Source organism: Heteronotia binoei, chromosome 1 (assembly GCF_032191835.1).
Source record: "Heteronotia binoei isolate CCM8104 ecotype False Entrance Well chromosome 1, APGP_CSIRO_Hbin_v1, whole genome shotgun sequence".
In the NCBI taxonomy this organism is placed as follows: Eukaryota; Metazoa; Chordata; class Lepidosauria; order Squamata; family Gekkonidae; genus Heteronotia; species Heteronotia binoei.
In genome coordinates this window covers 20,956,590-20,984,102 of record NC_083223.1, presented here as the reverse complement: position 1 = coordinate 20,984,102, position 27,513 = coordinate 20,956,590, and the positions used below count along the sequence as shown (strand labels likewise).

The window sequence follows — 27,513 nt, the reverse complement described above, 5'->3', positions numbered from 1 at the left end:
CTGGACGCTTGCTCCAGTCCACTTAAAAGATTGCAAGCTTTGCTGTTGGTTTCTTTTTTTATCTACTTCATGTTTAAACTGAAGAGAGGGATCTCTCCAAATTTAATGATGTGTTGATTTCAGGGGTTTTGAGGGGTTTATACAGTACGCCTAATTAATGGCTTGTGGTTTTGTTTATTACTGAAGTTCACACAGGAATCTCAATTGTTTTGGAACACCAGAAAATGTTTCAGTAGTTTTCATATGATAATGCTGAGAACTACAGTGCTTAACCCCAGATAACACCTTTGCTCAGTGCAAAGTTGGGGTGCTCAAATTTCAGCTTATTTTTTTTGTCTACACTCTGAACTACAGAAAAAAGGCAAAGAAACGGGGGAAAGCTATAAAAGTCTCAGCTCTCACACCAGATATATCTGTAATTACCTTGAATTTTAAAAAATGTATCCACACAGTTGATGTTTGTAAATATACCAAATAATGCAATTTTAGGCATTATGGTACACAACAAATACTTCACATTCTTCAAGTACCAAAGTAAATTTACGCTTCACCTCAGGGGTGGAATTCTAGCAGGAGCTCCTTTGCATATTAGGCCATACATCCCTGATGTAGCCAATCCTCCAAGAGCTTACAAAGCTCTTTTTTGTAAGCTCTAAAAGGATTGGCTACATCAGGGGTGTGTGGCCAAATATGCAAGGGAGCTCCTGCTAGAATTCCACCCCTCTTCACCATAACTATTGCATATATTTCAATTTTACCTAAATTGTTTCCTGGGAAACATATTTTTTAAGAAAAAAATCACATGCATCCAAAGTTTTGAGAAATTATAAACCACTAATCTTCCATTAAAAACTCACATGGTCCAAACAATGAACAATTGTCCACTTTTTCTTCCTGTCAATAACAATATTGTGGATTTTAACAAACATCTTGAAGTAATTCAGAAGACGTTTTTTGTTATTGAAAAAATAATCAGGAATATTTCTGCACATGAAGGCTTTTAGTTCACTCGATGGCAAACCCCCAAGGGTCTCTGTGCTCCAGCTGTTCTGCTTTTGACGCAAGGGATTTCAGACAGAAGCCTCTGAAAAGGAAAAAAGTACTTTTTCAAAATACTATACAACTTGATGAGGGGGGAAAAAACATACATATTTGAATGTCTACATTTCATATGATGATGTAAATCATAGCAAAATCATTGCAAGAACTATGCTTTGAACTTCCAGTTCACTATTTCATGCTTTGAAACTTACTTTTCTTCTGCTTTGCCTTTTCCTCTTCCTCTTCCCGCCTTATTATCCTCCACTTTCTATCTAATTCCAAACCCGACTGGCTTCCCCCTGCTGCACTCCTCTGTTCCAGCTCTCCAAACTCTAGGGAGACCCTCTCCATTTTGGACTCTTTCTCAGAACACCCGTTGCCTTTTTTGGACTTTTTCTTATGACACCCGTTGTCTTTTTTGCTTTTTTGCAATGTTACATCGAAGAAGTCCCCTATTTGAGGCCAATTCAGCCTCTCCAGACACTTATTGGAAGAATAGTCACTCCTTGACTGAAGCCTTGGCTTGTATGCATTATCATAATCTCGTCTCCTTGGGGAATGATCGTGCTCTTCCTTTCTCTTCGTTCCCTTCTCCACAGGCTCACTTGGAGCTACAAATTCTTCACGCTCTGGTCTGCTTGACCCACCAGACAGTGAGAAAAAGCAGCAAAGCTTTTACTAGGATTCATAAAGGGGTTTATAGGCCCTTTTTATCATCCTCATTGGTTTTGCTTGGTAAAGTAGCAGGGAAGGAAGAGGACAGAGTCGTACTGTTGCTTACTGTTTTTGAAAAGCTGAAATGCGTAGTAGAGCTTGAGCTGCTGGTTTCCTGGGGAATGCCAAAGGGGGCAAGTCTTCCAGACCTGCTCTCACCTGGAATGGAAAACGTGAATGAATTTAGGATGGTTTGGCTTTGCGATTTCTCTGGTCCTGAACCAAAGCCAAAAACTTGCTTGAACGCTGTATTCTCAGGAGTTTTAAAGCTAATATCTTGTCCCATAAAAACACTGCCTGATTTTTCTCCAGATGTATTTCCAAACTTTGAAGAAGCTTGAGAAGTCCCAGGATTTGTAGGCAGTTTAAAGCTGAATCCGGCAGCTGATGAGCTGGTTGGCTTGGCAGCAGCCATGAATGATGTCGTGTGCCCAGAAGGATAAGATTGTGTAAATCCCAAGGGCTGCCCAAATCCCAAAGTTTGACCCAGCGGACCGCATAGTTCTGAAGTTCTTGTGAAGTCAGATGAGGGTGTGAAGCCTGGATTCTTTACCCCTCTTCCACTGTTTGGTCCAAAGAGTGAGATCTGACCAAACTGGAGCAGTGGCTGAACCTGAGTAATTCCAGGAGAACTCTTAGACGGTGCCTGCAAACCTCCAGGTGGCTGTCCATCAAAAGGGGTGTTAAGGTTCATCTTCACACTGAGGCATCTGCACAAGAGTGACCACCGCGAGCGCCTGCCTGCTTTCCACTTCTGTTCTAGGGATCTGCAAAACAATTATAAATGTGATTTTAACTGAAAGATCATTTCAAAAAAATGGAACATTTCCCACACATTTTTGTCAGCCGTGTTTTTCATAACAAGTACTGAAAAACACACAAATGCATTTCCTCCAGACATCATGCAACCCATTCAAAACTAGATCTTGTTTCTAAGCCATAAATGCTCTGTGCAGTTGAATACAGTTTGGTGTAGTGGTTAAGTGTGTGGACTCTTATCTGGGAGAACCGGGTTCGATTCCCCACTCCTCCACTTGCAGCTGCTGGAATGGCCTTGGGTCAGCCACAGCTCTCACTGAGCTGTCCTTCAAAGGGCAGCTTCTGAGAGAGCTCTCTGTCTCAGCTACCTCACAGGGTGTCTGTTGTGGAGAAAGAAAGTAAAGGAGATTGTAAGCTACTCTGAGACTCTGAGATTCAGAGTGGAGGGCAGGTTATAAATCCAATATCATCATCTTAGAGCTACTGTGCTTTCCTGGTAGCTCTGAATTCTGAGTTCCTGCTTTGCAACACCCCTCCCAAACCCTTCCCTCTCCCAGCTCCACCCCCAAAGTATTTTCCAACTAGGGTTGCCAACCTCCAGGTGGGGCCTGGAGATCTGCTTTTACAACAAATCTCCAGCTGATAAATATCAGCTTTCCTGGAGAAAATGGCTGCTTGGAAAGGTGGACTCTATGGCATTGTCCTATGCCGAGACCTCTCCCCTCCCCCAACCCCGCCCTCACCCGGCTCCACCCCCAAAGTCTCCAGGTATTTTCCAACCCAGACCTGGCAACCCTATCCAATACCCTTTTCCCAAGTACAATTCAAGAAGTAACTGGCGACTTTGGGGGTGGAGCCAGGAGACATTGGGGGTGGAGCCAGGAACAAGATTGTGACAAGTATAATTGAATTCCAAAGGGAGTTCTGGCCATCACATTTAAAGTGACAGCACACCTTTTAAATGCCTTCCCTCTATTGGAAATAATAAAGGATAGGAGCACCTTCTTTTGGGGCTCACAGAGTTGGACCCCCTGGTTGAGACTTGGAGGGTGTTTGCTGAAAATACGGTGCCTCTATCTAAAAAAAACAGGGCCCCCCCAGAGCCCTAGATACCCACAGATTAATTCTCCATTCTACCCTATGGGAATCGGGTCTCCATAGGGGATAATGAAGTGCCCAGCAGACATTTCCCTCCCTCCCCCACCCCGCTTTCTGACAACCCTGAAGTGGGGGAGAAGGCCTCCAAACCGGAGATCCCCTGCCCCCAGCTGGGGATTGTGTAAATAAAAAACTGCTAAGAGACACCATAATTTTTAAACGACAAAACAATGTAATGTGAAGGTCAGTGGTGTTCTGACCAGGCTTGCACGTAAAACTTCAAATGAACAAAAAAAAATGCTTCAAAAGCATTATTATTTAATTAATTACTACTAATTATAAGGCTATGAAATTTGTTACTCTGTCAGGAGAAATTCTTTTAAATATGCAGTATGATTGGTATTTAGGTATGGCCAGGATTTTAAGAGTATATCGACGTGTGTGTGTGTTTTGAATTAACATTTAAGGTTAATGAATTATAATTATTTATATTAATGATAAGGTTTATTTATTTATTTGTTTAACTATGAACTGGTTTACTTGGGTTATCAGTATAATAACGGCAGTTATTTTTAAAACTTTTTTTTTTAAAGGATATTCCCACAAATCAGTTCAAAAGCAGTTCAACAACACTTTCCAATCACAAAGGAATATCCATATTACAGTATTTGAACATATGAAGCTGCCTTATACTGAATCAGACCCTCGGTCCATCAAAGTCAGTATTGTCCTCTCAGACTGGCAGCGGCTCTCCAGGGTCTCAAGCTGAGGTTTTTCACAACTATTTGCCTGGACCCTTTTTTGGATGCCAGGGATTTCGTTCACAGAGCAAAAAAAAAACCCTTCCAAAGACGCCTGTTCTAGATATCAAGACGTTTCATCCGCCTTTCTTCAGCTCGGAGGCTTATTTTCTCATTGGGACCCCAGCCTCTTACAATGCATTCCTAGAAGACCAACAAGCTTCAAGAAACATCTCATCGATTTCCGGGTTCCCCATCAGCTGGAGATCGCCCACCCTAGCTCGGCTTCTCCAGAAGAGACAAAACCGCAGGCCCCAACCGCCTCCTCCCGCTGCGGCCTACCAAAGCCTTCGCTCCCAAAAGCCTGCGGGGCCTTTCCGCTGACAAGCCGGAGGAGGCGGCGGCAGCAATGGCGAGCCCCGCGGCTTCTCGTCCCTCCTCGTCGCCGGGGCCGCTGGGCTGGGCGTCGGCGGCGTCGCTGGCGGTGTGCGCGGCCCAGCTGGGCCTGTGCTGGGTTGTGGGCCGGGGCTTGGGCCGGCGCCACGGGAGCTCGCGGCGGGACGGCTGGGTGCTGAGCTGGCTGTGCTACGACGCCCTCGTCCACTGCAGCCTGGTGAGCCGCGCAGGAGGCGGAGCGGGGAGGCCGCGAACGAAGCCGGGTCCCTCCGCCGCTCGCCTCGCGTGGGAGGGGAGGAAGGGCCCTAGGGGTGGGCGGTGGGCTCCGGGTTGGGCTTCTCCTAGGGGTTGCCCAAACTTGCTTAACGTTAAGAGCCACACAGAATAAATGAGAGCCTCAAGATATGAACATCAGATGTTTGAGAGCCACAAGGAAGGAAGGAAGGAAGGAAGGAAGGCAGGCAGGCAGGCAGGCAGGCAGGCAGGCAAATAGATGGGGGCGGGAGGTGGAGGTGGAAAGAAAGCAGCTTTAACTTGAAATGCATTCTCCAAGGCTTAGCTTAGAGAAGGGATTTAAAGAGATAAAGGTCTTCTCCAAGCCAACCGATGGGGCAGTGGGGGCCTCAAGAGCCACACAATTTGTGTGGATAGGGTTGCCAAGTCCAATTCAAAAAATATCTGGGGACTTTGGGGATGGAGCCAGGAGACATTAGGGGTGCAGCCAAGATCAAGGCTGTGACAAGCATAATTGAACTCCAAAGGGAGTTCTGTCCATAGCATTTAAAGGGACGGCACACCTTTTCAATTCCTTCCTTCCATAGGAAATAATGAAGGATAGGGGCACCTTCTTTTGGGGCTCATAGAATTGGACCCCCTGGTCCAATCTTTTTGAAACTTGGGGGGTATTTTGGGGAGAGGCACTAGATGCTATACAGAAAATTTGGTGCCTCTACCCCAAAAAACAGCCACCCCCAGAGCCACAGATACCCGCGGATCAATTCTTCATGATTTTCTATGGGAATAAATCTCCATAGGGAATAATAGCATTCCTAGCTGACATTTCCCTCCCCTCCCCCGGCTTTCTGACGACCCTGAAGCGGGGGGAACTGGGGGATCCCCTGCCCCCACCTGGGGATTGGCAACCCTATGTGTGGAAGAGCCACATGTGGCTCCCGAGCCACAGTTTGGCTACCTCTGCACTAGACCGTACTCTCTCCCAATATTCCTTCCCCAGTGGTCAGGGGAGGGGGAAACCTAGCAACTCTCTGGTCCTCCAGTCACCTACCTCATCCTGGGGGAGCTCTTTCATTCATTAACTGTTTCCCCCAATAAAAATAAATTTTATTTAGAATATACATCTGAGACATAAAAGTATGATTTTATAATTTTTATTAATTTTAACTACAAAAAGAAAAAATCATAAGCACAAGTACAGAAACATCAAGAGGGAGGGGGAAATACAGAGTGGGAGATCAGAAACAAAGAAAGCTGCAAATATATCAGTTACATTTTTACCTCAAAACAAAATACCTAATCCTTTCTACCTGCAAGTATTGAGTTTTCCCCTTATATTCTACCATATATTCTATTGAGACATAAAAGTAATCAAGAATAGTTTAGAACAGGCTAATGTCATTCAGTTCTTGCATCTGCTGTAAACCCCTTTATTATACTCTATGCTAATTTGTTGCTATTCACAGGTCTTACCAATTGCCTTCATCCAGTATTAGATATATATTTTAATTGCTGATATTTACTGATCTGTTAACTGATTAATCTTGGCTCTAATGGGCCTTTCCTAGCAACACCTTCCTCACCCTCTACCTGTACACAGTGGCTGGTGACTTCTGTTTCAGTGTATCTGAAGAAGTGCATGCACACAAAAGCTTGTATCTAGAAGAAAACTTTGTTGCTATTAAAGATGCTACCGGACTCATTGCATCTGACAAAGTGAGCTCAGATTCAGAAATGCTTATACCTGGAAGATTTTGATGGCCTTTAAGGTGTCTCTGGACTTGAAATTTATTTATTTATTTTAGTTCCAACCTCCACTCAATCAAAATCTGTAACATGTAGTAACAATCGATAGTAGGGGTGGCCAAACTTACTTAACGTAAGAGCCACATAGAATAAACATCAGATGTTTGAGAGGTGCAAGTCATGAATGTCAAATGTTTGAGAGCCGGGAGGGAGGCAAATAGATGGGGGAGAGGGGGATGGAGGGGGAGATGGAAAAAAGCAACTTTAAATGCATTCCCCATGCTGCAGGCTAGCTGTCTTGGAGAAGCGATTTAAAGAGAGAAGTGTCTTCTCCAAGTCAGCAGATAGCATGGTGGGGGCTTCAAGAACTTCACAATAAGTGTGAAAGAACCACATGCGGCTCTTGAGCCATAGTTTGGCCACCCCTGATCAATAGCTTCTTCTTTTGGTTTTTGATATGCTTGTGTGAGATGAAGTCCAGAAAGCACGATACTTGTGTTAGGCTTGTCCAGCAGAGACTCCCCTGGGGATCAACAGATTCTAGGATCAGCAGAGGCAACTTAGGCTGTCCTTGAGTCACTCCTTTATTTGAGCCAGTGTAGGCTAAACTTCCAGCCATTCATATGAGGCAAACCAAATTATTTACTGGGTGGTAAAGTACCATCTATATAATTAAAATTATGACTGTTCACTGGAAGATCAGATGCTGAAGCTCAAATACCTTGGCCACCAAATGAGAAGGGAGCACTCCCTGGAGAAGATCCTGATGACAGACAGAAAGACAGAAGGCAAAAGAAGAAGGGGACAGCAAAAGATTAGATGGCTGGACAGTGTTACTGATGTAACAAACACGAATTTGAGCAGACTTCGGAGGATGGTGGAAGACAGGAGGGCCTGGCGTGACTTTGTCCATGGGGTTGCAAAGAGTCGGAGTCGACTGTGCGACTGGACAACAACAAAAGTACCACCTACAGGGACAGCAGCACAGGACTGCAATGCTTCTCCCTGAGGGGTCCTGAAATAATCTGGAATCTACTGCCCCCCATACTGACTGTCTTACATTCCATTGGGAAGTCATACATTGTTGTCTGTTTGTGCTTTGCCCACAGGAAGGCCCTTTTGTTTACCTGTCTCTGAGGGGAAGTGTTGCAGAATCAGACAGCATATTTGCATCTCTGTGTAAGTACTCTATTAAACTGAAACAGAGGAGAAAGATAAACGCTAAGGCTTCTCAGGTGACATAGAATTCCAAAGGTTCAAGGTGGTTGTAGCTAGGTTTGAACATTGCTGCCTATATTGAAATCTTGCTTCAAACAACAGAAGTTTGAGGCAATGCTGATATGAACTGTGGTTCTATATGACTTTGAAAACTTTTGTAAAATCTGCACACTTAGGAGTCCATGAAACTCAAACATCATAATTTTAATTATAAGGGCAATTATAGATCAGAATAGACCTAATGCTCTTTGTTATTGCCATACTCTGGAACTCTTATTTGGTGTAAGTAGGGCTGCATTTCAGCAGTTACAGCTTTCGGCAGGTATTTAATCATGATCTACAAGTATGCTTGAGAGTTAGTTGCAGTTAGTAACGTTCCAAGGCCAACAGGAGCCAATTTTGCTCAATATTCAAACCCTAGATCAACATAGATAAAGACAGTAAGAGAAAATTTGCTGAAATAAAATATTCTTGGAGAGTTTATAGAACTTGCCAGAGAGGCCATTCTAATATGCCACATTTTGCAATTAAATAAAAGGGTCAGGTCCCTTTGTCCCCTTAATAGGTTTTTAAAAGATTCTAATAACCCTGACAACCTGGTTGCATATTAGCAATTGCCCCACCACCCTGGTCTCCCCCACTGTGAGTATATGTACTGCCAAAGCAAGCATAACCCCCCACACCACCCTTCACTGTGAGGAAGGGCATTTGGGGCATTAAATGTCAGATCTCCATTCTCTTCTGTTCCTTCCAGGGCTGAATTGTAAGTTTATGTTGTTTCATTCATTACATATTAATGATGTCTGTAATCTTCTGTAGGGAAAGAATATGGCATAGCAGATGCAAGGTGGCTACACTCTGATCCCACTGTTGTCTCACTGGAAATCCTGACTGTTTTTTTAGATAGCCTTTTGGCATTGATCCTCATTTACGCTATTCTCAAACAGAAACATTACAGGTGAATGTCTTTTTAAAAATGCATCAGTTTTGGCAAAATGTTTCCATGACCTAAGACCCTCCAAAGTTGGCCAGTAGGGCAAAATAGAAAATAAAAAATGCTCTAGCATTCTGATTCTGACTGTTGCTTTGGAGTAGTAGCCACATCTTTGATCATGAGCTCAGCATCAGCACATCCCAATAATGGAGACTCTCCAAAATAATGCAATTTTATGAGGTCTGTATAAAGATTGCTAATATATGGGGACTGTATTTGGGGCACTGATTAAATTACTGAATTCCCTTATTTTAAAAAAAGACATTCTAGGGTTATAAAAAGTCCTTATTTTAACTGAACTGAACTTATTTTAAGAAAAAGATGAAAGCTCTTACAAATTGTCTTGTGCTCCCCACAAAAAGCCCAGGCTGTCTTGATTTATGCATCATGTGGAAGCGAAAACAAGCACTATCTCATATATTGTGGTTGTTTATATCTTAGCCTTTAGAAGGGCTTTTTTTGTAGAAAAAGCCCAGCAGGGACTCATTTGCATATTAGGCCACACCCTGATGCCAAGCCACCCAGAACTGTGTTTTTGTGCACTCCTGCTCAAAAAAAGCCTTTAGGTACCCTCACCTTCAGTATTTAATGTTAGAAATGTTTTTGATATAGCAGATATAGCTGCAGTAATAGTGCTTTCAGCATATGAAATGTACATTGTATTTTTGTTTCTGATTTCCTTTTCTCCCCCTTTCCAGGCACTTCATACAGATAACATTGTGTGTTTGTGAATTGTATGGTGGATGGATGACCTTTTGCCCAGAGTGGCTCACTGGAAGCCCCAGTCTGAACACTACTAACTGGCTTTACCTTTGGGTATATCTGGTATTTTTCAACGGTGTGTGGGTAGTTATTCCTGGACTTCTGCTGATGCAGTCTTGGGTAGAGTTGAAGGCGATGCATCATGAGAGATCAGAAAGGAAAAAACATCAGTGATCAAGGCACTGCGACAGAAGTTCCCTCTGAGTTAGCGTGAGCTAGCTCACAGATTTTTAGCCTCCAGCTCTCACATTTTTGTCTTAGCTCTGGAAGGATGGCCCCAGAGCACACTAATTTATGCAGCATCTCACAACTTTAATGCCAATAACTCACAAAGTAGTATTTTTGCTCACAAGACTCTGCAGCTTAGAGGGAACATATAATAAAAATTTACAATTCCTCCTCTCCCCAGCCTAGCTGGTTCACTTGCCAATATACAGAATACAACTGTGTGCCCAGACTATTTTCTTGCAGCCTAAGCCCTCTGGGAGTACGATATCTGCCCTGGGCCCCTGAAACATAAGGCGTTCCCAAGGAAACAGCAAGGATACGCTGGTACCAGAAGAAAGCGTAAGATGCTAGATCTGTCTTTCTGTAGCAGCTAGGTTTACTGAATCTTTGGGATTCAGTTTAAATGAGCTCTTCTAAATTATAGGATTAAGTCGTCTTTCTCACTTTTTGGTGCACGCACACACACAGTTACTGTTAACCCCCCCACAGAAGTATAACATATAATGCTAACCATGAGATTTGGGGGGAGGAGTCTATAATTTTTGCTCACAAGACTAATGGCTTGAAATTAAATCAAAAGAGTTTCCGTCTCAACATTAGGAAGAACTTCCTGAATGTTAGAGCAGTTCCTCAGTGGAACAGGCTTCCTCGACAGGTTTTTAAACAGAGGCTAGATGGCCATCTGACAGCAATGAAGATCCTGTGAATTTAGGGGCAGGTATTTGTGAGTTTCTGCATTGTGCGGGGGGTTAGACTAGATGACTCCTGGAGGTCCCTAGATTCTATTATTCTAATGTAGTTTGGGGGGAAACTACATGGTGGGAACCAGGACGTTTTTTGTAGAAAAAGCCCAACAGGAATTTATTTGCATATTAGGCCACACCCCCTGATGCCAAGCCAGCTGGAACTGTGTTCCTGCTTTTAAAAAAAAGAGCCCTGGTGGGAGCCATACTGCTTCAGTTATATTTCAAGTCTTCTACAGCTGCATTAAATTTATAAACCTCAGAAGGTCCATCACAAATCTCTGGCACAACATGTAATTTGGTTGTTGCTATTTAATTAATATGTCAAGATAATGCTAAGCCCTATCCTCCATAATAAACAATAAACAAGTTGCACTCTCTTCCACTTTAAACTAAGGGAATGAATTGCTCAAGTGCTTCTTTAATAATCCTGTAATTCAGTCCCAGAACCTGTTGTATCTCCATCTTCCTTTCCCCCAAACTTTTGGAGGCCTTGTCTTTAGCATCTATGGCAGGAGTGGCCAAACTTCCTTAATGTAAGAGTCACACAGAATAAACGTCAGATGTTTGAGAGCCACAAGACAGAAAGGCAGGCAGGCAGGCAGGCAAATAGATGGGGGAGGGAGGAGGGAAGGAGAGGTGGAAAGAAAACAACTTTAAATGCATTCTCCAAGCCAGCCAATAGGGCGGTGATTTAAAGAAACAAATGCCTTCTCTGAGGCAGCCAAGAGGACAGTGGGGACTTCAAGAGAAGAATTGCAGATTTATACCCCTCCCTTCTCTCTGAATCAGAGACTTGGAGCGGCTTACAATCTCCTATATCTTCTCCCCCCACAACAGACACCCTGTGAGGTGGGTGGGGCTGAGAGGACTCTCACAGCAGCTGCCCTTTCAAGGACAACCTCTGCCAGAGCTATGGCTGACCCAAGGTCATTCCAGCAGCTGCAAGTGGAGGAGTGAGGAATCAAACCCGGTTCTCCCAGATAAGAGTCCACACACTAAACTACTACAACAATCTGGCTCTCCACACAATAGATGTGAATAGCCACATGTGCTCCCAAGCTGCAGTATGATCACCCCTGATCTATGGCTTGTTCAATCTGCCACTTAAACATGCCTGCTCTTCCCATCATCTGCCTTTTCGTAATTCACAATTACAATCACAATTTTCGTAATTTGTAATTTCGTAATTCACATTGAACACATGACTTGTTTAAATAGTTTAATCTGAGGAGCAATCCTGGTACACATCAGTAGAGATCTCAGTTACCCACTTCTTGCTAAGCTAATTTCCCTAATTAAATAATAAATAACCAATAAATAACGCAGCATATATATATACACACACACACACATACATACACACACACACATACACACACACACTTTGGCCACCAAATGAGAAGGGAGCACTCCCTGGAGAAGATCCTGATGCTGGGAAAGACAGAAGGCAAAAGAAGAAGGGGACGGCAAAAGATGAGATGGCTGGACAGCGTTACTGATGTAACAAACACGAATCTGAGCAGGCTTCGGAAGGTGGTGGAAGACAGGAGGGCCTGGTGTGACTTTGCCCATGGGGTCACAGAGTCGGACTCGACTGTGCGACTGAACATCAACGACATATAGACAATGATACAAACCATAAATAATGCAGCATATATAGACAATGATACAAAAAAACCACTACTGTGTATAATACTTACAGAAATTGATTTATTAATATTTGTAAATTTGTTTATAATAATGAAATAATCTTTAATAAATAAATTATGGTATATTCTGTGTGAATTATTTTATTCTATTCTATAATCCTTTGCCATATAATGTCCATTACTGGATTCTGGAAAATGACAATTGTCAGACTGAAGAGGTCGTTAATGCACATCTACAGCCATGTTCTAGATCCAGGTGAGCTATCAAGGTCCACTCAGTTCTTTGACCTCCCTGCAGGAGAACCAGCATCAAGCATTTGTTCAAGTCCTTGGGAAAATTCTGGTAAAAACATCAAGCTCTTGTTTTGGGGCAGACCTGTCATAATGCCTCAAGGTACATTTTCCCTATAAATACATGCACTCATCTCCAGAACATATGTGTGTGTTCTTGACATCACACCCCCACTTGTGAGTGCGATCTTCCATGAAACCCTGGTTGCTTCTCTCTCTCAAGACTTGAATCTCCAAGACTGGTAAACATCACCCCTGAAACTACCTTGCTTTTCTCCACTCTATTTTTCTTAGTTAACTTCTGTGCTTCCCATGTGCTTTGTGTATATGTTTATTATTTTTTGAATAAAAACCTTACCCACTGAACACATGACTTGCTTAAAGAGTTTAACCTGAGGAACAATCCTGGTATACATCAGTAGAGATCCAAGTTATCCACTTCTAGATAAGCTAATGTCCCTAATTAAATAATAAATAACCAATTTGGGTAACCTATTCTTACAGAGTAGTCCCAGTATTTTTCCTCTGCTGTAATCTGTCACTAATTTACTTGTTTCTGTCAAAGCCCTTAGTCTAATGAGCAATGATCTATCTCCATGGAAGGAGCAATCTGCCCCTTACTCTTCTCTTGGAAAGGCTGCTCTAGAGAAAGGTATGCAAGAAGTAAAGCTTTTTAAAATAAATCCCAAATCACTGTGCCTGCTATATCGCTGATATTAAATAAAAAACTCTGGTTATTTAAATAGAAACATTTGAAGATGTAAAAAATGTGAGGTGAACATATATAGACATGAATGAAATCGTAAAGAGCTGGAGGACATTTGTAGCTATTAGAAAATATACTGCCTGTCCAAAAACCAGATGTGTATAGGAAATTAGATTAGCACCAGTCATTTCCAACTCTGGGGTGAGGTTGCTTTCACAACTTTTTCACGGCAGATTTTTTATGGAGTGGTTTGCCATTGCCTTCCCCAGTCCTCTACACTTCCCCCACAGCAAGCTGGGGACTCATTTTACAGACGTCAGAAGGATGGAAGGCTGAGTTCAACCTCAAGCCGGCTACCTGAACCAGTTTCTGCTGGGATCAAACTCAGGTCGTGAGCAGAGGGCTCTGACTGCAGTACTGCAGCTTTACACTCTGCACCACGGGGCTCTTTTAGATTTATTAAGAACTAGCAAAATTTACTTGTAACATACCATGCTTTAAAAACGTTTAAATTTTTTTTCCCATTTATATCCCACTCTCCCTGCCGAAGCAGGCTCAGGGTGGCTGTATTTTTCCTGCATTTTGTATAAAAAGGCTTATATTTGGGGGGAAAAAAGGAAACTGGCATATTCATGCTCCTTCCATGGAGATAGATCAAGTTGTGTAGCTGCGTTAGTCTGTCTGTTGTAGTAGAAAAGAACGAGCGTCCAGTAGCACCTTAAAGACTAACAAAATTTGTGGCAGATGGCAGGGCATGATCTTTCGTGAGTAACTGCTCACTTCTTTAGAGATAGCTAGAATGTGAGTTCATCTGTCCTTATATCTTGGAGAGTGGAATGATTTCAGCCAAATTACAATTTTGGCTTAGATACTACAATAATGGGAAAGAAGTGGAAATACCTCATATGGAAATGGTGGCCTGTGACAAGAGGTTTGAATTCTTTGACTAAAAACAGTGGCCTCTTCATATGGGAGGGGTGGTATGAGGGAATTAGTAATCTGTTATGAAAGCAGCTGGCATAACTCACATTTACCACTAGATGGCACTATCGTCAAGACCAGGGGCAGTAATTTTCTTTACTCCTCTATAGGGACCCAAATTAGCTCACATCATTCTCCTGTTTCTGTATATCCTCACAACTACCCTGTGAAGGATGTGAGGCTGGAATTGTGTGACCACCAAGCAAGCTTCCATGGTACTGTAGGGAATCAAACCTAGGTCTCCCAGACTCTGTTCCAACACCATAACCACTACATCAGTTAGCTTAGTTGTAATGGGCTTGATGGGGAGGGAATAAACAGATAGCTCATGTAGGAGGAAAGCCACATGCAGGGGAGAAGTGAAATATTCTGCCAGTCCAACTCATTGTATTTCCCCCACCAAGCAAACCAGACAAGAATTCCTTCTCCCATCCTAGAAATTGTTCTAAAACAACAGAATCTTCCTTCAGCCCTCGTAAGGGAATGGTCCTTTTTTATTATTATTTGCCATCAAGTCACAGATGATTTATGGCAACCCCATGGGTTTTTCAACGCAAGATGATCACAGACGGTTTGCTACCACTTGCCTCTGCATAGCGACCCTGGACTTCCTTGATGGTCTCCCACCCAAATACTAACCAGGGCCGACCCTGCTTAGATTCTGAAATATGATGAGATCATGCTAGCTTGGTTTATCCAGGTCAGGAATGGTCCTGGTTGTGGTGAAACACCCACCCTGCATGGTTAAAATCTCAGATTCAACCCCTGACATCTCCAGTTAAAAAGGTCAGTTAGGAGGTGATGATTGACCTTGACAGACCAAGGGTCGGACTCAGTATAGGGCTGTTCAAGGGAGGGGAAAAAGTTGACAATTGATGATAGTTGGCCATCAATCTGTATGCCATGTAAGATCAACTCCTGAAAACTCTGTTCTGCATGCTTTCTACCTCCTAAAGGGAAGCAGCCAGCTACTAGAGCAGATTTTTACTGATAAGAACATAAGCGCTGTGCAGGATCAAACCAGTGGTCCACTTAATCTAGTGCCCTGACTCATGCAAAGGCCAACAAACAAGCATAGAGGCCAGGTCTTTCCTCTAATATTGCCTTTTGGCTCCGTATTGAGGTTTCCTTTAGTCATTATGGCTAGTAGTCTCTGATGGACCTATCCTCCATATACATTTGTCTAATGCCCTTTAAAGCCATATTTACTGGTCTCTAGTAGTCTGCTATACTTTATGTGCCAGATGAAGACTTTTAGTTTCCTAGATCTCACATTTGGTGTGTAGTATGATGGAAGACTGGCTCTGTTGATTGTAATTTTCTTACACTTTGTATCTCGCAATCTCCAGGAAGTAGTCTTGGGAAAGGTCCAAAACTGTCTTAAGAATGCATCGACAAATTATCTTTGATTTCAATCAAGTTTACAATATTCCTGCATCACTATATCCTAGAAGCTGATTTTTAGTACTCCCTAATGCAATGGTTCTATCTTTAGTGGAAGAAATCAATTTTTCTGTCTCTGCCATTAATGTGGTCCTCTAGCCAAGGCTTGAAGGGAACTGCTGAGAATGTAAACTTGGTACTCTGCCATGATTTGCAGGAGACCCCAAGTACTCTTTTCATGTTTGACAGTCTGCTGAGGCTTGGAGTACTTCTGCTGCTCTTCATTTCAGATGTATGTCACCTCACCTCAACTGGCAGTTTTGAGACATTCCTTTAACGGCCCCGTGGCACAGAGTGGTAAAGCAGCAGTACTGCAGTACCAAGGTCTGAACTCTCTGCTCATGACCTGAGTTCAATTCTGGCGGAAACTGGATTCAGGTAGCCGGCCCAAGGTTGACTCAGCCATCCATCCTTCCAAGGTCGGTAAAATGAGTACCCAGCTTGCTGAGGGGAGAGTGTAAAAGACTGGGGAAGGCAATGGCAAACCACCCCGTAAAAAGTCTGCCATGAAAACGTTGTGAAAGCAACGTCACCCCAGAGTCGGAAATGACTGGTGCTTGCACAGGGGACCTTTCCTTTTTCCTTTAACGCTACGTGTAGGCGCACTAACTTGCTTTAGCTCAGGCTAGTCAAAAGCAATGCATGAAGAAGACCCTATTGCATCATCCTCTTGGCCTAGCCCAAGAGCATCACTTGTTGCTTCTTGCCACACCCCAGGCTGTGACACCGGTAGATTAGCTGGTGCATAGGACCTCATCTCAAATCTAATGGTTTGTATTTCACCAATTGATTCTGTTCAGGTCACCAAGGCTGACATCAAATCAAACTTCTGGTCAAGATATAATCATGCAGTACAAGTTATGTCGAGCACTTTTGATCAGCTGGAACCAAAAAGCCTGGTTCTGGGGCACCAAGAACTTCAAAAGTGAGGCACTCCCAGAAATCCCACAATATACTGGTAACATGAGATGACCGAGACGTTGGAGTATTACCGTCACAACCAAGGTAAGTGTGGGTCATAGACTGTTCCTTGGCCCAAAGACTGACATCCTATGAAGAAATCTCAGCTTCAGTTCATTGCCAACCTCCAGGCGGGGACTGGAGACCTGGAATTATGACTAAACCCAGATAGTTAAAAAAAATATTTAAAACATTAATTCCACTTTTTTTGGTATTTCTGTGTGTGTTTGCACTTGGAAGTCATGTCATCCTCTGGTGACTGACCCCTACTGGGGGCGGGGGCTGAAGGAAATTCAGAGAGGTGGCAAAACAGAGCCTGCCCCTGTCCTTTAGACTATTTCAAGGAAGTCTCCCATCCAAGTACTAACCACAGTCAACCCTGCTTGGTTTTTGAGTTCTGATGAGATCAGGCTTGCCTAGGCTATCCAGATAAAGACTATGAACTTTTCCTTTTGTGCAGAGGATGAGATTCAACGGCCCTTGAGGTCCCTTCCAGCTCTATGTTTCTGAAAAATGGCTGCTTTGGAAGGTGAACTGTATGGCATAATGCCTTACCACTTGCATTATACCTTATCAATGTCCCTCCCCCCTTAAATCCCACTCTTCAAGGCTTCAACTTCAAATCTCCAAATATTTCTAAATTCAAACCGTGCATCTCTCAGGCGCCGCCTCGGAAAAGGCGGGAAAGTAGGCTACAAAAACACCCCGCCTTTCCACGTGCTCTTGAGCGCCCCCTGCCGCCCATCTCCAGTAAGCGCACAGAGCACCCTGCGGCGATCTGCGCAGAGAAACACGAAGCCCTGCAGCGGGGGCTTGGAACTACTCCTTCCACTGATTGGATAAAAGGCAGTCAAGTAGCCAATCCGGAGAGAAGAAGGCAGGCTTTGGGTGTGACGCAATGCGCCGGTGGAGGGGGGGGAAAGAGTGGACCGGGAAAAGGGCTTCTCCGCTTGCGCATGCGCGCTGAGGTGGCGTTGTGTGTTGGCTTGGAAGGAAGGTTTTTCTCGCTCCGGAACAGTCAGGTAAGGCGGGGACGGGAGGGGACGCAGCGGTTTGCCGTGCTGCGGGTGGTCTTGGCGAGGTGGGAGCCCCTGTGCAGGTCCAGTATGGAGTATGGTGGGCTACCCTGTCCTCTTGGGATGACCCTTCCACGAGGGGGGTGGGAGAAAAAGAGGAAGGGCTTTGTTGTCCCCCAGATCTCCTCCTGTGCAGATCCCAGGTACGTTTGCTCCATTGTACGAGAGTGACTCTGCATCTTGGATCACTGTAAGGTAGGGTTGCCACCAGTGTTCCCTCTCAGCCATGGGTGGGGAACCTTTGTTCTGTCAAGGGCCATATGGATATTTATAACAAAATTCACGGGCCATAAAAATTATCAACTTAAAAAACAGTGCTCTGCCAAGGGCAAATAATTTAGGCCAGCAAAATTAATGCAAATAATTGTTTTTCTATTAAAGTCATGTGGGGAGAGGCTAATCTGGCGCACACACACACACCCGGCCCGCTGTCCAGTGCTTTTTTGTAGAAAAAGCGCAGCAGGAACTCAGTAGCATATTAGACCACATCCCATAATATTAGCATATTAGGTCACACACTTATTAGCATATTAAGCCACACCATCTGGGATAATCAAGTGCAAACTGAATTGTGACAGTAACTTTTCCAGGCCCTGCTACAATTCTGGCCGGCCAGCCAGGCCCCAGGGAGGCTGCCACGTGGCTCGGTTCGGTCCAGCAGTCCCCGAGGGCCACACCAAGTGACCTCGAGGGCCATATACGGCCCTTGGGACAGAGGTTCCCCACCCCTGCTCTAAGCTGAGTTAGTGTAAGCTAGCTCACAGTTTTTTAGCCTCCAGCTCACACATTTTTGTCTTAGCTCAGGAAGGATGACTTCCAGAGCACACTAATTTATGCAGTAGCCCACAACTTTAATGTCAGTAGCTCACAAAGTAGAATTTTTGCTCACAAGAGTCCACAGCTTATAACATGGATTGCCACCAATGTTTCCTCTAAGCTGTGGAGTCTTGTGAGCAAAAATTCTACTTTGTGAGCTACTGACATTAAAGTTGTGAGCTACTGCATCAGCTAGCTGGCTCTTGGACCATTTTTCCTGAGCTAAGACAAAAAAAATGTGTGAGCCAGAGGCTAAAAAACTGTGTGCTAGCTCACACTCACAGCTAAGAGGGAACACTGGTTGCCACCTTCCAGGAGAGAACCACAAAATCAAGTATACTAACAAGAAAGATGACCATGGTTAAATGACAAACAATCTAAGGTCCGTTTCCAAAATATATGTATATTTGCACTATAAATTCAGATATTCACATTGGAGACTGTCTTTCAATTGTCCATCACAAGACTCCAGAGCTGCACCACTCACCAGCCAGAAGAAATGACACATTATTGAACTGGAAAGGTTTATTGTTGTTCTACAGGAAATCAGATTGCTCTGTATTATTGGACTGAAGATGTTGTTATTTGTGAATATAGGAATTTATAGTGCAAATATATTTTTGGAAACAGTTCTTAGATTGTTAGTCATTGAACCACGGTCATCTTTCTTGTTAGTACGGGCTGGAATGACAGTAGATTTCCAAACTACGGAGATCAGTGCCCTTGGAGGAAACAGCAGCATGAAAGGGCAAGCTGTATGAGATGCCATCGAGTCTGAGTTAAATCCCTCCCCCAGTTTTACTCTCAACAGGCCCTGAAATCTCCTGGAATTTTCCAGGCCAGAGTCGACAGTGTTGCACGGAAAGTAGAATGAGGTTCAGCCGCTGGATTTCTCTCTCTTCTCCCTCCTCTGGTTTTCAGATCTTGACAGGGGAGCTTTAGGTTTTATTTTTAGGTTGGTTTTTTTTTTTTTAAAGATTAGGCTTTGCTTGGTCAAATGCGTCAATGCTTCAGAAGCAGGGGAGATCTTTGGGGCTTCGGATACCTGGGTTGGCAGCGATGGGTGGACATTGCAGCTGTTAACGTGGGGGGCTTTTGCTGATATGAGTTCAGCTGAGGTATGAAAGCATCACTGTCCCTGTGCGCTCATCCTGCACAGTTCTGGGTCTCCTGGTCTTTGTAGGGGTGGTACAGCCCACAGCAAGGACATTGGAGCAGCTGTGTCGTTCTGCTAGTGTGCAAAAGCCTGTGAGGGTTTGTGCTTGTTTTCTGCCAGCCCTGTCCAGACATCTCTTCAGCCAGTAAACATATTGTTTTGCCCAGGAAACGATCGGCCTGGTGGCTAATATACATTTGGAACCTGGTAGCCACAAGGAGAGACAGGCAAGGTTAGGCAAGGCCCTCCCCTCCCTCTTTGCTGCTTTAAATTCCCCCCCCTTTTGAATTTTTTCCCCTTGTAGTGTGTGTGTTTGTGTGTATATTTAGAATATATGGTTTTCATGCAGGTAATGTAAAGTTGTCTGCTGAGGGAGAGAGACCAAAGAGAAACCCTTACGCTTAGAACAAGCTGTTTAGAACCGGCTGGAGGAAAATAAAACACCCAGTTTGTATTTCAGAAGTCCCCTCCATTCATAAAATTTGTGCCTTCTCTCCTCTGTTGTGAGGGCAGCACAGTTGCCCTGTGAGGTTTAAGCCTCATCATAATATGAAAAGGAAATGATCAAAGCACCTTAATCTAACATGCTTATCACCTTATATTCATTCTGTTGCTGGCATGTTTTTCTTCCTTGAACAGACCGTGCTTTCCTCGCTCTGTTTGTCGTCCCCCCCACCCTTTGTTACAGGAAATAGTATGGTCTGGAGGTGAACAACGCCACAACTTTGTTCCTCGTAGATGAGCTTAGATTTTCCGGGCTTTCTGTAACACTGGAGGCCTCCAACTGAACTGGGACTTCCGGCATTCCTGGCAGAGAATTGAATGCTTCTGGTTGCTCTTTAGGAATTTTACTGGCATGCCAGCCAGCTGTACAGAGGCGCTCATTAGAAGAAAGCATAGCTCTAGGCGATGGAGACTGATTAGTCAAACGAGTTTAACTAGGAGGAGTGCTTTATGAGGTGCTGGAAATTACATGTGTGTGAAAAGCATAAACTCTGTCTTAAGCGAGCAGTCAGAGAGTTAAATCCCCGCAAAATCCAAGAAACCAGTCTGTATAATACCTTTTATTACCATAGGACCATCCCAGTAATGGGGTGCATGCTTTTAAGTTAGCTGGAGTAAGCTCCATCAGTTAAATGAAGGCCATTATATGTTGATGTATGCAGGTAGGCTTATAAACTTCTTGAGCTCACTTGGAAGTTTTGGGCATAATTTTCCACCCACATCCAACGGCACTCTTACAGCTTTAGAAATATAAGGAACCATAAAACGTTTATACTAATCAGATAAAGCTTTAGATGGATTTTTTTTTAAATTTATAATTTTAGCTCAATATTAATCCTTTACAAATAGACAAAAACATTTATCCAGTAATATCGTTATAGCAGGGGTGGCCAACGGTAGCGCTCGAGATTTTTTTTTGCCTACAACTCCCATCAGCCCCAGCCAGCAAGGCCAATGACTGGGGCTGATGGGAGTTGTAGGCAAAAAACATCTGGAGAGTTACCATTGGCCACCCCTGTATTATAGCATTAACACAATCCAAATAGATCTCAAGTAGGTGCCAGTTTACATATAAATATTAGTCTCTCAAACAGTAATTAAAATACATCGTTCTCTGATAGTCTTTTTTTTTTTAATAATTTCATTTTCAGTAAGGTATTCTACAATAAGAGCCCCGTGGTGCAGAGTGGTAAAGCTGCAGTACTGCAGTCCGAACTCTCTGTTCATGAGCTGAGTTCGATTCTAGTGGAAGCTGGGTTCAGGTAGCTGGCTCAATGTTGACTCAGCCTTCCTTCCTTCCGAGGTCGGTAAAATGAGTCCCCAGCTTGCTGGGGGGAAAGTAGATGACTGGGGAAGGCAATGGCAAACCACCCCGTAAAAAGTCTGCTGCGAAAACATCATGATGCGGCGTCACCCCAGAGTCGGAAACGACTGGTGCTTGCACCAGGGACTACCTTTACCTTTATTCTACAATAGGATACCAAGCAGCTATTCATTAAGATTCATAAGCTTCTGAGGATGTTGTAAACAGATCAGATGAAATTTTATGCATTATAAAACTTCCCCATAGTCAATATTGCCATGTTGAAATGGAGGATATAGATTTATCTATCCATTTCATGGCGATGGTAGTATGTGCTGTTGACGAAAGTGTATGCATTGTTTTAGTTTTCTGAGTGTTTCCCTGAGGTTCAGGCCACTCACCTAAAAGTCACATTTCTAGAAGTAATGGCAATTCTATCTTTGTTTAATATGTTGGATTATTTGGAGCCAAGCTGTTTTATATGTATACATGATGTCTGCCAATGAAAGCTTTAGATTGTTAATGGGCAACATCATATGCAAAGCTGTTGTCTTTCTTGTTTTTTCCTACTCTACTTAACAGTTACAATGAACTTGGTCCTTTATGTGTGTGTTTGTGTCTCTTGTTGCTAATATACTGGTGAGATTCTGCCATCTTATTCTGTAAAAAGAATTGCTTCCATTTCCAAGGGGGGGAACGCTTTGCTTTCCTTATATCAGAATTCAGATTTATCTGTCTCCTTCCGCATTTACACTTGAATAAATAAAACCAAACAAAGGATTTCAGAGGCATAAAACTGAACTTAGAAAGCCTCTTTTGAACCAATGAACAGAATGCCGGAGTGCTCTTGGGCAGCCAAAGACCACCTTAGGGGTGGAATTCTAGCAGGGATCCTCCAAGAGCTTACAAGGTTCTTTTTTGTAAGCTCTTGGAGGATTGGCTATATCAGGGGTGTGTGGCCTAATATGCAAAGGAGCTCCTGCTAGAATTCTACCCCTGGACCACCCACTTCATATGTACCACATGGCACACACTGTTCCATCCATCTCTAACCCAGCCTGCTTGTCCATTCCCCCCCTTTCTCGCCTTTCATTTACTTATCTCAGGCAACATGTTTCCCCTCTGGCTCTTGGGATCCTTGATCTGAATGCCCCTTTGCTTTCCTCTCAAGTTATCTATAATAACACCTCAGTGCCTGGTACCAAAACAGTTTTGAGCATTTTTTTTTTAACATAGGCAAGGGCTAGTTTGGGCCCTGCTAGGCCATAACCAGCCACAGCCAGCAACCAACAGAACATGTCAAAGGGGGAACTGAAGAAAAAGCTTTTCCCCTCAGGGATCAAGTTAAAATAAATATGCAGTACAATAAGGAAACATTGACAGCTCCCCACTTTATAATACCATCTATATAACAGTTGCCTCTCTTAAGTTCCTCTCCTTTGTAGAAGGTAGATTGCTGCCCTGTTTCCTTGGGGGCCCTCCCTCTTCTTTCGCTTCACCCCCCTCCCATACATATACATGCCTCTTCTCTATCCCAGTTTCATACTTAGATCCATTCCTGCTATCTCCACATGCAGAAGAGATGACTGTCTTTTCCCGTATCTGAATAATGTCCAAATGAGCCAGTCACCAAGTAATTTCCCTCTTCTGACATTTAGCCATTATATTTTCCCCTCTACTTTCCCACCCCACCCTCCTCCGGCTCCCTTGAGGGTTTTTTTTGTCTAATTGTGACTGAGACGGTAAACTCTACATCTCAGTTGCTCTGTTTCTGACAAAACCTGGAATAAAACTTTGTCAGGGCTTTTTGTGTAGCAGGAACTCCTTTGCATATTAGACCACACACCCCTGATGTAGCCAGTCCTTCTGGAGCTTACAGTAGGCCCTGGAATAAGAGCCCTGTAAGCTCTTGGAGGATTGGCTACATAAGAGGGGTGCGGCCTAATATGGAAAGGAGTTCCTGCTACAAAAAAGCCCTGCACTTTGTTAGCCTTAAAGGTACTACTGAACTCAAACTTTGTTCTGCTGCTTCAGACCAACACAGCTACCCACCTGAATCTGTATTGTTTATTTATGTTGCCAAACTAGGATTTGGTGAGCATTTGGTTACTCGATTCTGGGTTTACATTGACAAGTGCTGGTTTTGTCACTGTGGCCAGACGGCTTCTGTTGATGTGGGGCAAGCCAGGAGGCCCAAGTTTGTACATCATGTAGAGCTGTAAAAAGATTTGCAAACTGTGGTTTCAGATCCTGGTTTGACAAACTCTATCAAGCTATGGTTAGCGGAGTGAGGAGAAGAAGAAGGTATTGGATTTGTATCCTGCCCTATATTCTGAGTCTCAGAGTGGTCACAGTCTCCTTTACCTTCCCCTCCCGCAACAGACACCCTGTGAGGTAGGTGAGGCTAAAAGAGCTCTTACAGCAGCTGCCCTTTCAAGGACAACTCCTACGAATGCTATGGCTTACCCAAGGCCATTCCAGCAGTTGCAAGTGGCGGAGTGGGGAATCAAACCTGGTTCACTCCGATAAGAGCCATGAGCAATCACATTAAGTACAGTATTTTACTTAAGTAATGATTTCATATTATGTCTGAACTGAAGTCTAGTTTTGTTGTGGAGAGAGGATGTTGTTTTTCTATTCAGGGACCTCTTGGCTCCCGCCTGCAGCCTGAAGTCCTGCCTGTGAAAACTAGGCTTTTCTCACAATCGCTGTTGTGTATTGGTTACACTTTTCCTGGGTTACCTTCCCCTTACAATTTAACAGAAGCCTCTTGCAGTATTTGTTGTGGAGAGCACACAGAACGTTCTTTTTATTAAGGCATTTGAAAGACTTGTCAGCACATCAGGTTTTGTCTTTCCTGTCGATTCAATACAACACTGGATTTAAAAAAAAATGAAATTGGTGCCTTGAGACTGGGCTAAATTTATCAGTACTGTACAAGACAGCTTTAACGTTTGTCCTGTGCTGTCTGCCTTTTGTTTAGGGAGAACACCCTTCCCTTTGTTGGAATTGCACTAGAACTGAAATCACACACGGCCCCTTGTTTCTGCTCATTTGTGCCTCAGCGTCGCTGAACTCCTTCAGAGATGTCGCCTGGGATGTGGCATTGGAGCCTGCTGGTAAGCTTTGCAGTAGCGGAATGCAAAACATTCTAAACCTTCAAGGTGTTCTGTTTACATATTGGGGTGTATTTGCTAAAGCTGTCTCCTTTAATCCTTTTTTTTTTTAATGCCCTTCAGCCAAGCTTTTCTTTCTGGTTAGATCCAAGTGGGCAGCCGTGTAGGTCTGAAGCAATAGAACAAAGTGGTAGACAAGTTGTACCTTTAAGACCAACTACGTAAGTTTTATTCAGAATGTAAGCTTTCGTGTGCTCTAAGCAGACTTCATCAGACAAAAATGGAATGGCAAGCGGTCCTAAATATAGAGAAAGTGGGTAGTGAGTTGGTATGTAGAGTCACGGAAATGCTTTTAGCTGATTAAAAGAATCACAAATTGGGGTCTGTGTTTGTTAGTGTTGTTAGCTGGGCTGAAACAACAGTGGAGGGCAGATTGATTGTGTTTAGATCACTAGCTGAGGATAGCTTCAAAGAATGCTTTGCTAGGAATGTTTTAGAAGAATCCAGTTCACAGGAGTTGCAACATTAAGCAGTAGATTAGTAGTAGATATGTGTGACTTTCTCGGCCTTGGGTGAGGAGCAGTTTCAAAGTATGCAGCAGGCTGCCTTGAAAACAAGGTCTGTGTGTTTCACCTGTCCATCGGTTTTCACCCATGTAGCAAGCATCAGTTTTGGAAGGGTTCTGTTTGTTTGTTTGTGTGTGTGCATGCACACTTCTCCCTAAGAGGCGGAGGACATCTTGGGTGTTTTCCCACCGTCCAATCAGGGAGGCAGGAATCTAAAAGATCTTCCCCTTCCTGTGGCTGTGGGAACCACCCTTCACTTCAGTTCTGTTCCTGCCTCAACAGGGAGAGCAAGTGTTTAGAATAGGCTCCTATTCTTTTTCTTGGAGAGAGACTAATTTCTTAAAAAAAAAAAAAAAAAACTTTCCTCAGATCCTTTTCTTCTCCTTCCTATCCTAATCTAATTATTCTACTTTACCCTTTGTCTAAATACTGCAGCCCTTTGTTCACTCACCAGTTCTTCTTCCTTTCACTACTCCTCCCCCCCCCCCTTTCCATTTTCCTTCGGAGAGAGGAGCGGCGCCGCGGAAACCGCGAGCGAAACGCAAGCCGCAGCGCGAATAGAGGCCAGATGGCACGTCGGGGGAGAGATCCTTTTTTAGATGACGACTCGGCGCCCGACGCATCGCGCGGGGCCGAAAGGCCGCTTCCCGGAGCCGGCATGACCTTGGGGCTTGCCTCGGCTGCCGGCAACGTGCCCTGTAGGGGCAGAAGAAAAGACGAAAGGAAGCGGCGCTGGTCTTTTTCTGCAGCGGAGGAGGCCTCCTCAGAGCTGCATTCCGGCCGCGACGGCCATTTTGAGCGCCACAAAAAGGCGTGAAAGGAAGCGGGCCTGCAGGCCGACAGCCTCCAGTGGCGGGGGACGATGGATGCCAATCTCCAGGCGGGAGACCCCAGCGCCTTCAGTGACCAGCCAACTCAGGAAGCTCCGCAGACCTACCAGCCCCAGAGGGGCTCTGGTAACGTACCCACCATGGGGCCCTCTTTGTTTGCAGAATTTTTAGACTCCATAAAACAGACCGTGGGTGCGGCAGTTATGGCAGCCACCCACAAGAGACCAAGGTCCCCTAGCCATGCTTCCTCCTCCAGATCCCCATCTCCCAAGAGATCCAGGGGGCATTCTAAGGCTCCAAGGGGTCCCTCAGCCAGTGATTTCCAGGAGGGTGAGAGGCTCCCATATGAAGCTCTATCGGAGGAGTCTTATGGGGAAGAACGGGAGGAGGGTGAATTCCTCTCAGATGAAGAAATAGAGAGCACTACTGTGCCAGAACCCTCCTCACGCCTTTTCAAACCAGAGGAGTTTCAATCTCTTCTTCCCAAAGTGCTAGCTGCACTGGACCTTCAGGGGTCACCTGAGGAACAGGAAACTACAAGTTCCCTGACTAACCCCAAAAATAAGCCCAAGGGAAACGCAGAGTTCTTCCCAAGGCACCGTGCTTCGGACAACGTCTTCCCCTTCCCAGAGTTCTTTGAACGTCATTTAAAAGCTGAATGGGCCAAACCAAGTGTCAGCAAGCAGGTTCCCAATTCTGTCAAAAAATTGTATGAGCTTCCCTCTTTTGCTAACGATATGTTACAGGTTCCCCTGGTCAATGCTCCCGTGGCAGCCCTACAGTCCCAGGGGTTGCTAGCTGAGGACGGTCAGGGTTCAGTCCGCGACAGTTGGGACAGGAAAATCGACCTGGCCTTGAGGAGGAGCCATCAAGGCAACTACTGCTACTTCTATTGTGGCTAGAGCAGCAATAGTGTGGGTCAGACGCTTAGCACAACTCGTACCAGACACGGATAAGAGGATTCTGGAGGGCACCAGCAGACTCATGCGGGCAGCAGAGTTCTCAGCGGACGCCTCACTGGACTCCCTTTCGTTCTCAGCCAGGGCGATGGCAGCTAACACCGTCGCGAGAAGGGGCTTATGGCTGAGAGCGTGGCCAGCCGACAATCACTCAAAATCCATCGTGTCAGGCTATCCCTTTCAAGGAGAGAAGCTATTCGGGGACTCACTGGAGAAGATCCTGGTGGAGACGCGAGACAAGAAGAAAGCAATGCCAAAGTTTCTGAGACGCCCCGACACACGGGGGTTCGGTTCTAGTTCCTTTCGTAACACAGCCAACTTCTCCAAGCCTAAACAAGAATACAGAAGACAATCCTGGAGTCAATCCAAACAAACTTTCCGCAAGAACTTCTCCAACCCCCGATTCCAGAGGAACCAGCCCAACCGATCGGACAAGTTTGAGAAGGGCCCCAAGCCCAGTAAGGCATGACTGGGATCTCAT

General features: G+C 44.4%; 1 protein-coding gene across 1 annotated transcript; it reads left to right on the top strand.

The window, feature by feature from the left end:
• The first annotated feature begins 4,761 nt into the window (after positions 1 to 4,761).
• On the top strand, positions 4,762 to 9,891 carry EBPL (EBP like). Its single transcript, XM_060259505.1, has 4 exons — positions 4,762 to 4,965; positions 7,838 to 7,907; positions 8,766 to 8,904; positions 9,639 to 9,891. Exons 1-4 carry the CDS (start codon positions 4,762 to 4,764, stop codon positions 9,874 to 9,876), a joined length of 651 nt encoding a protein of 216 aa, XP_060115488.1. The 3' UTR covers positions 9,877 to 9,891.
• Positions 9,892 to 27,513: the final 17,622 nt, after the last annotated feature.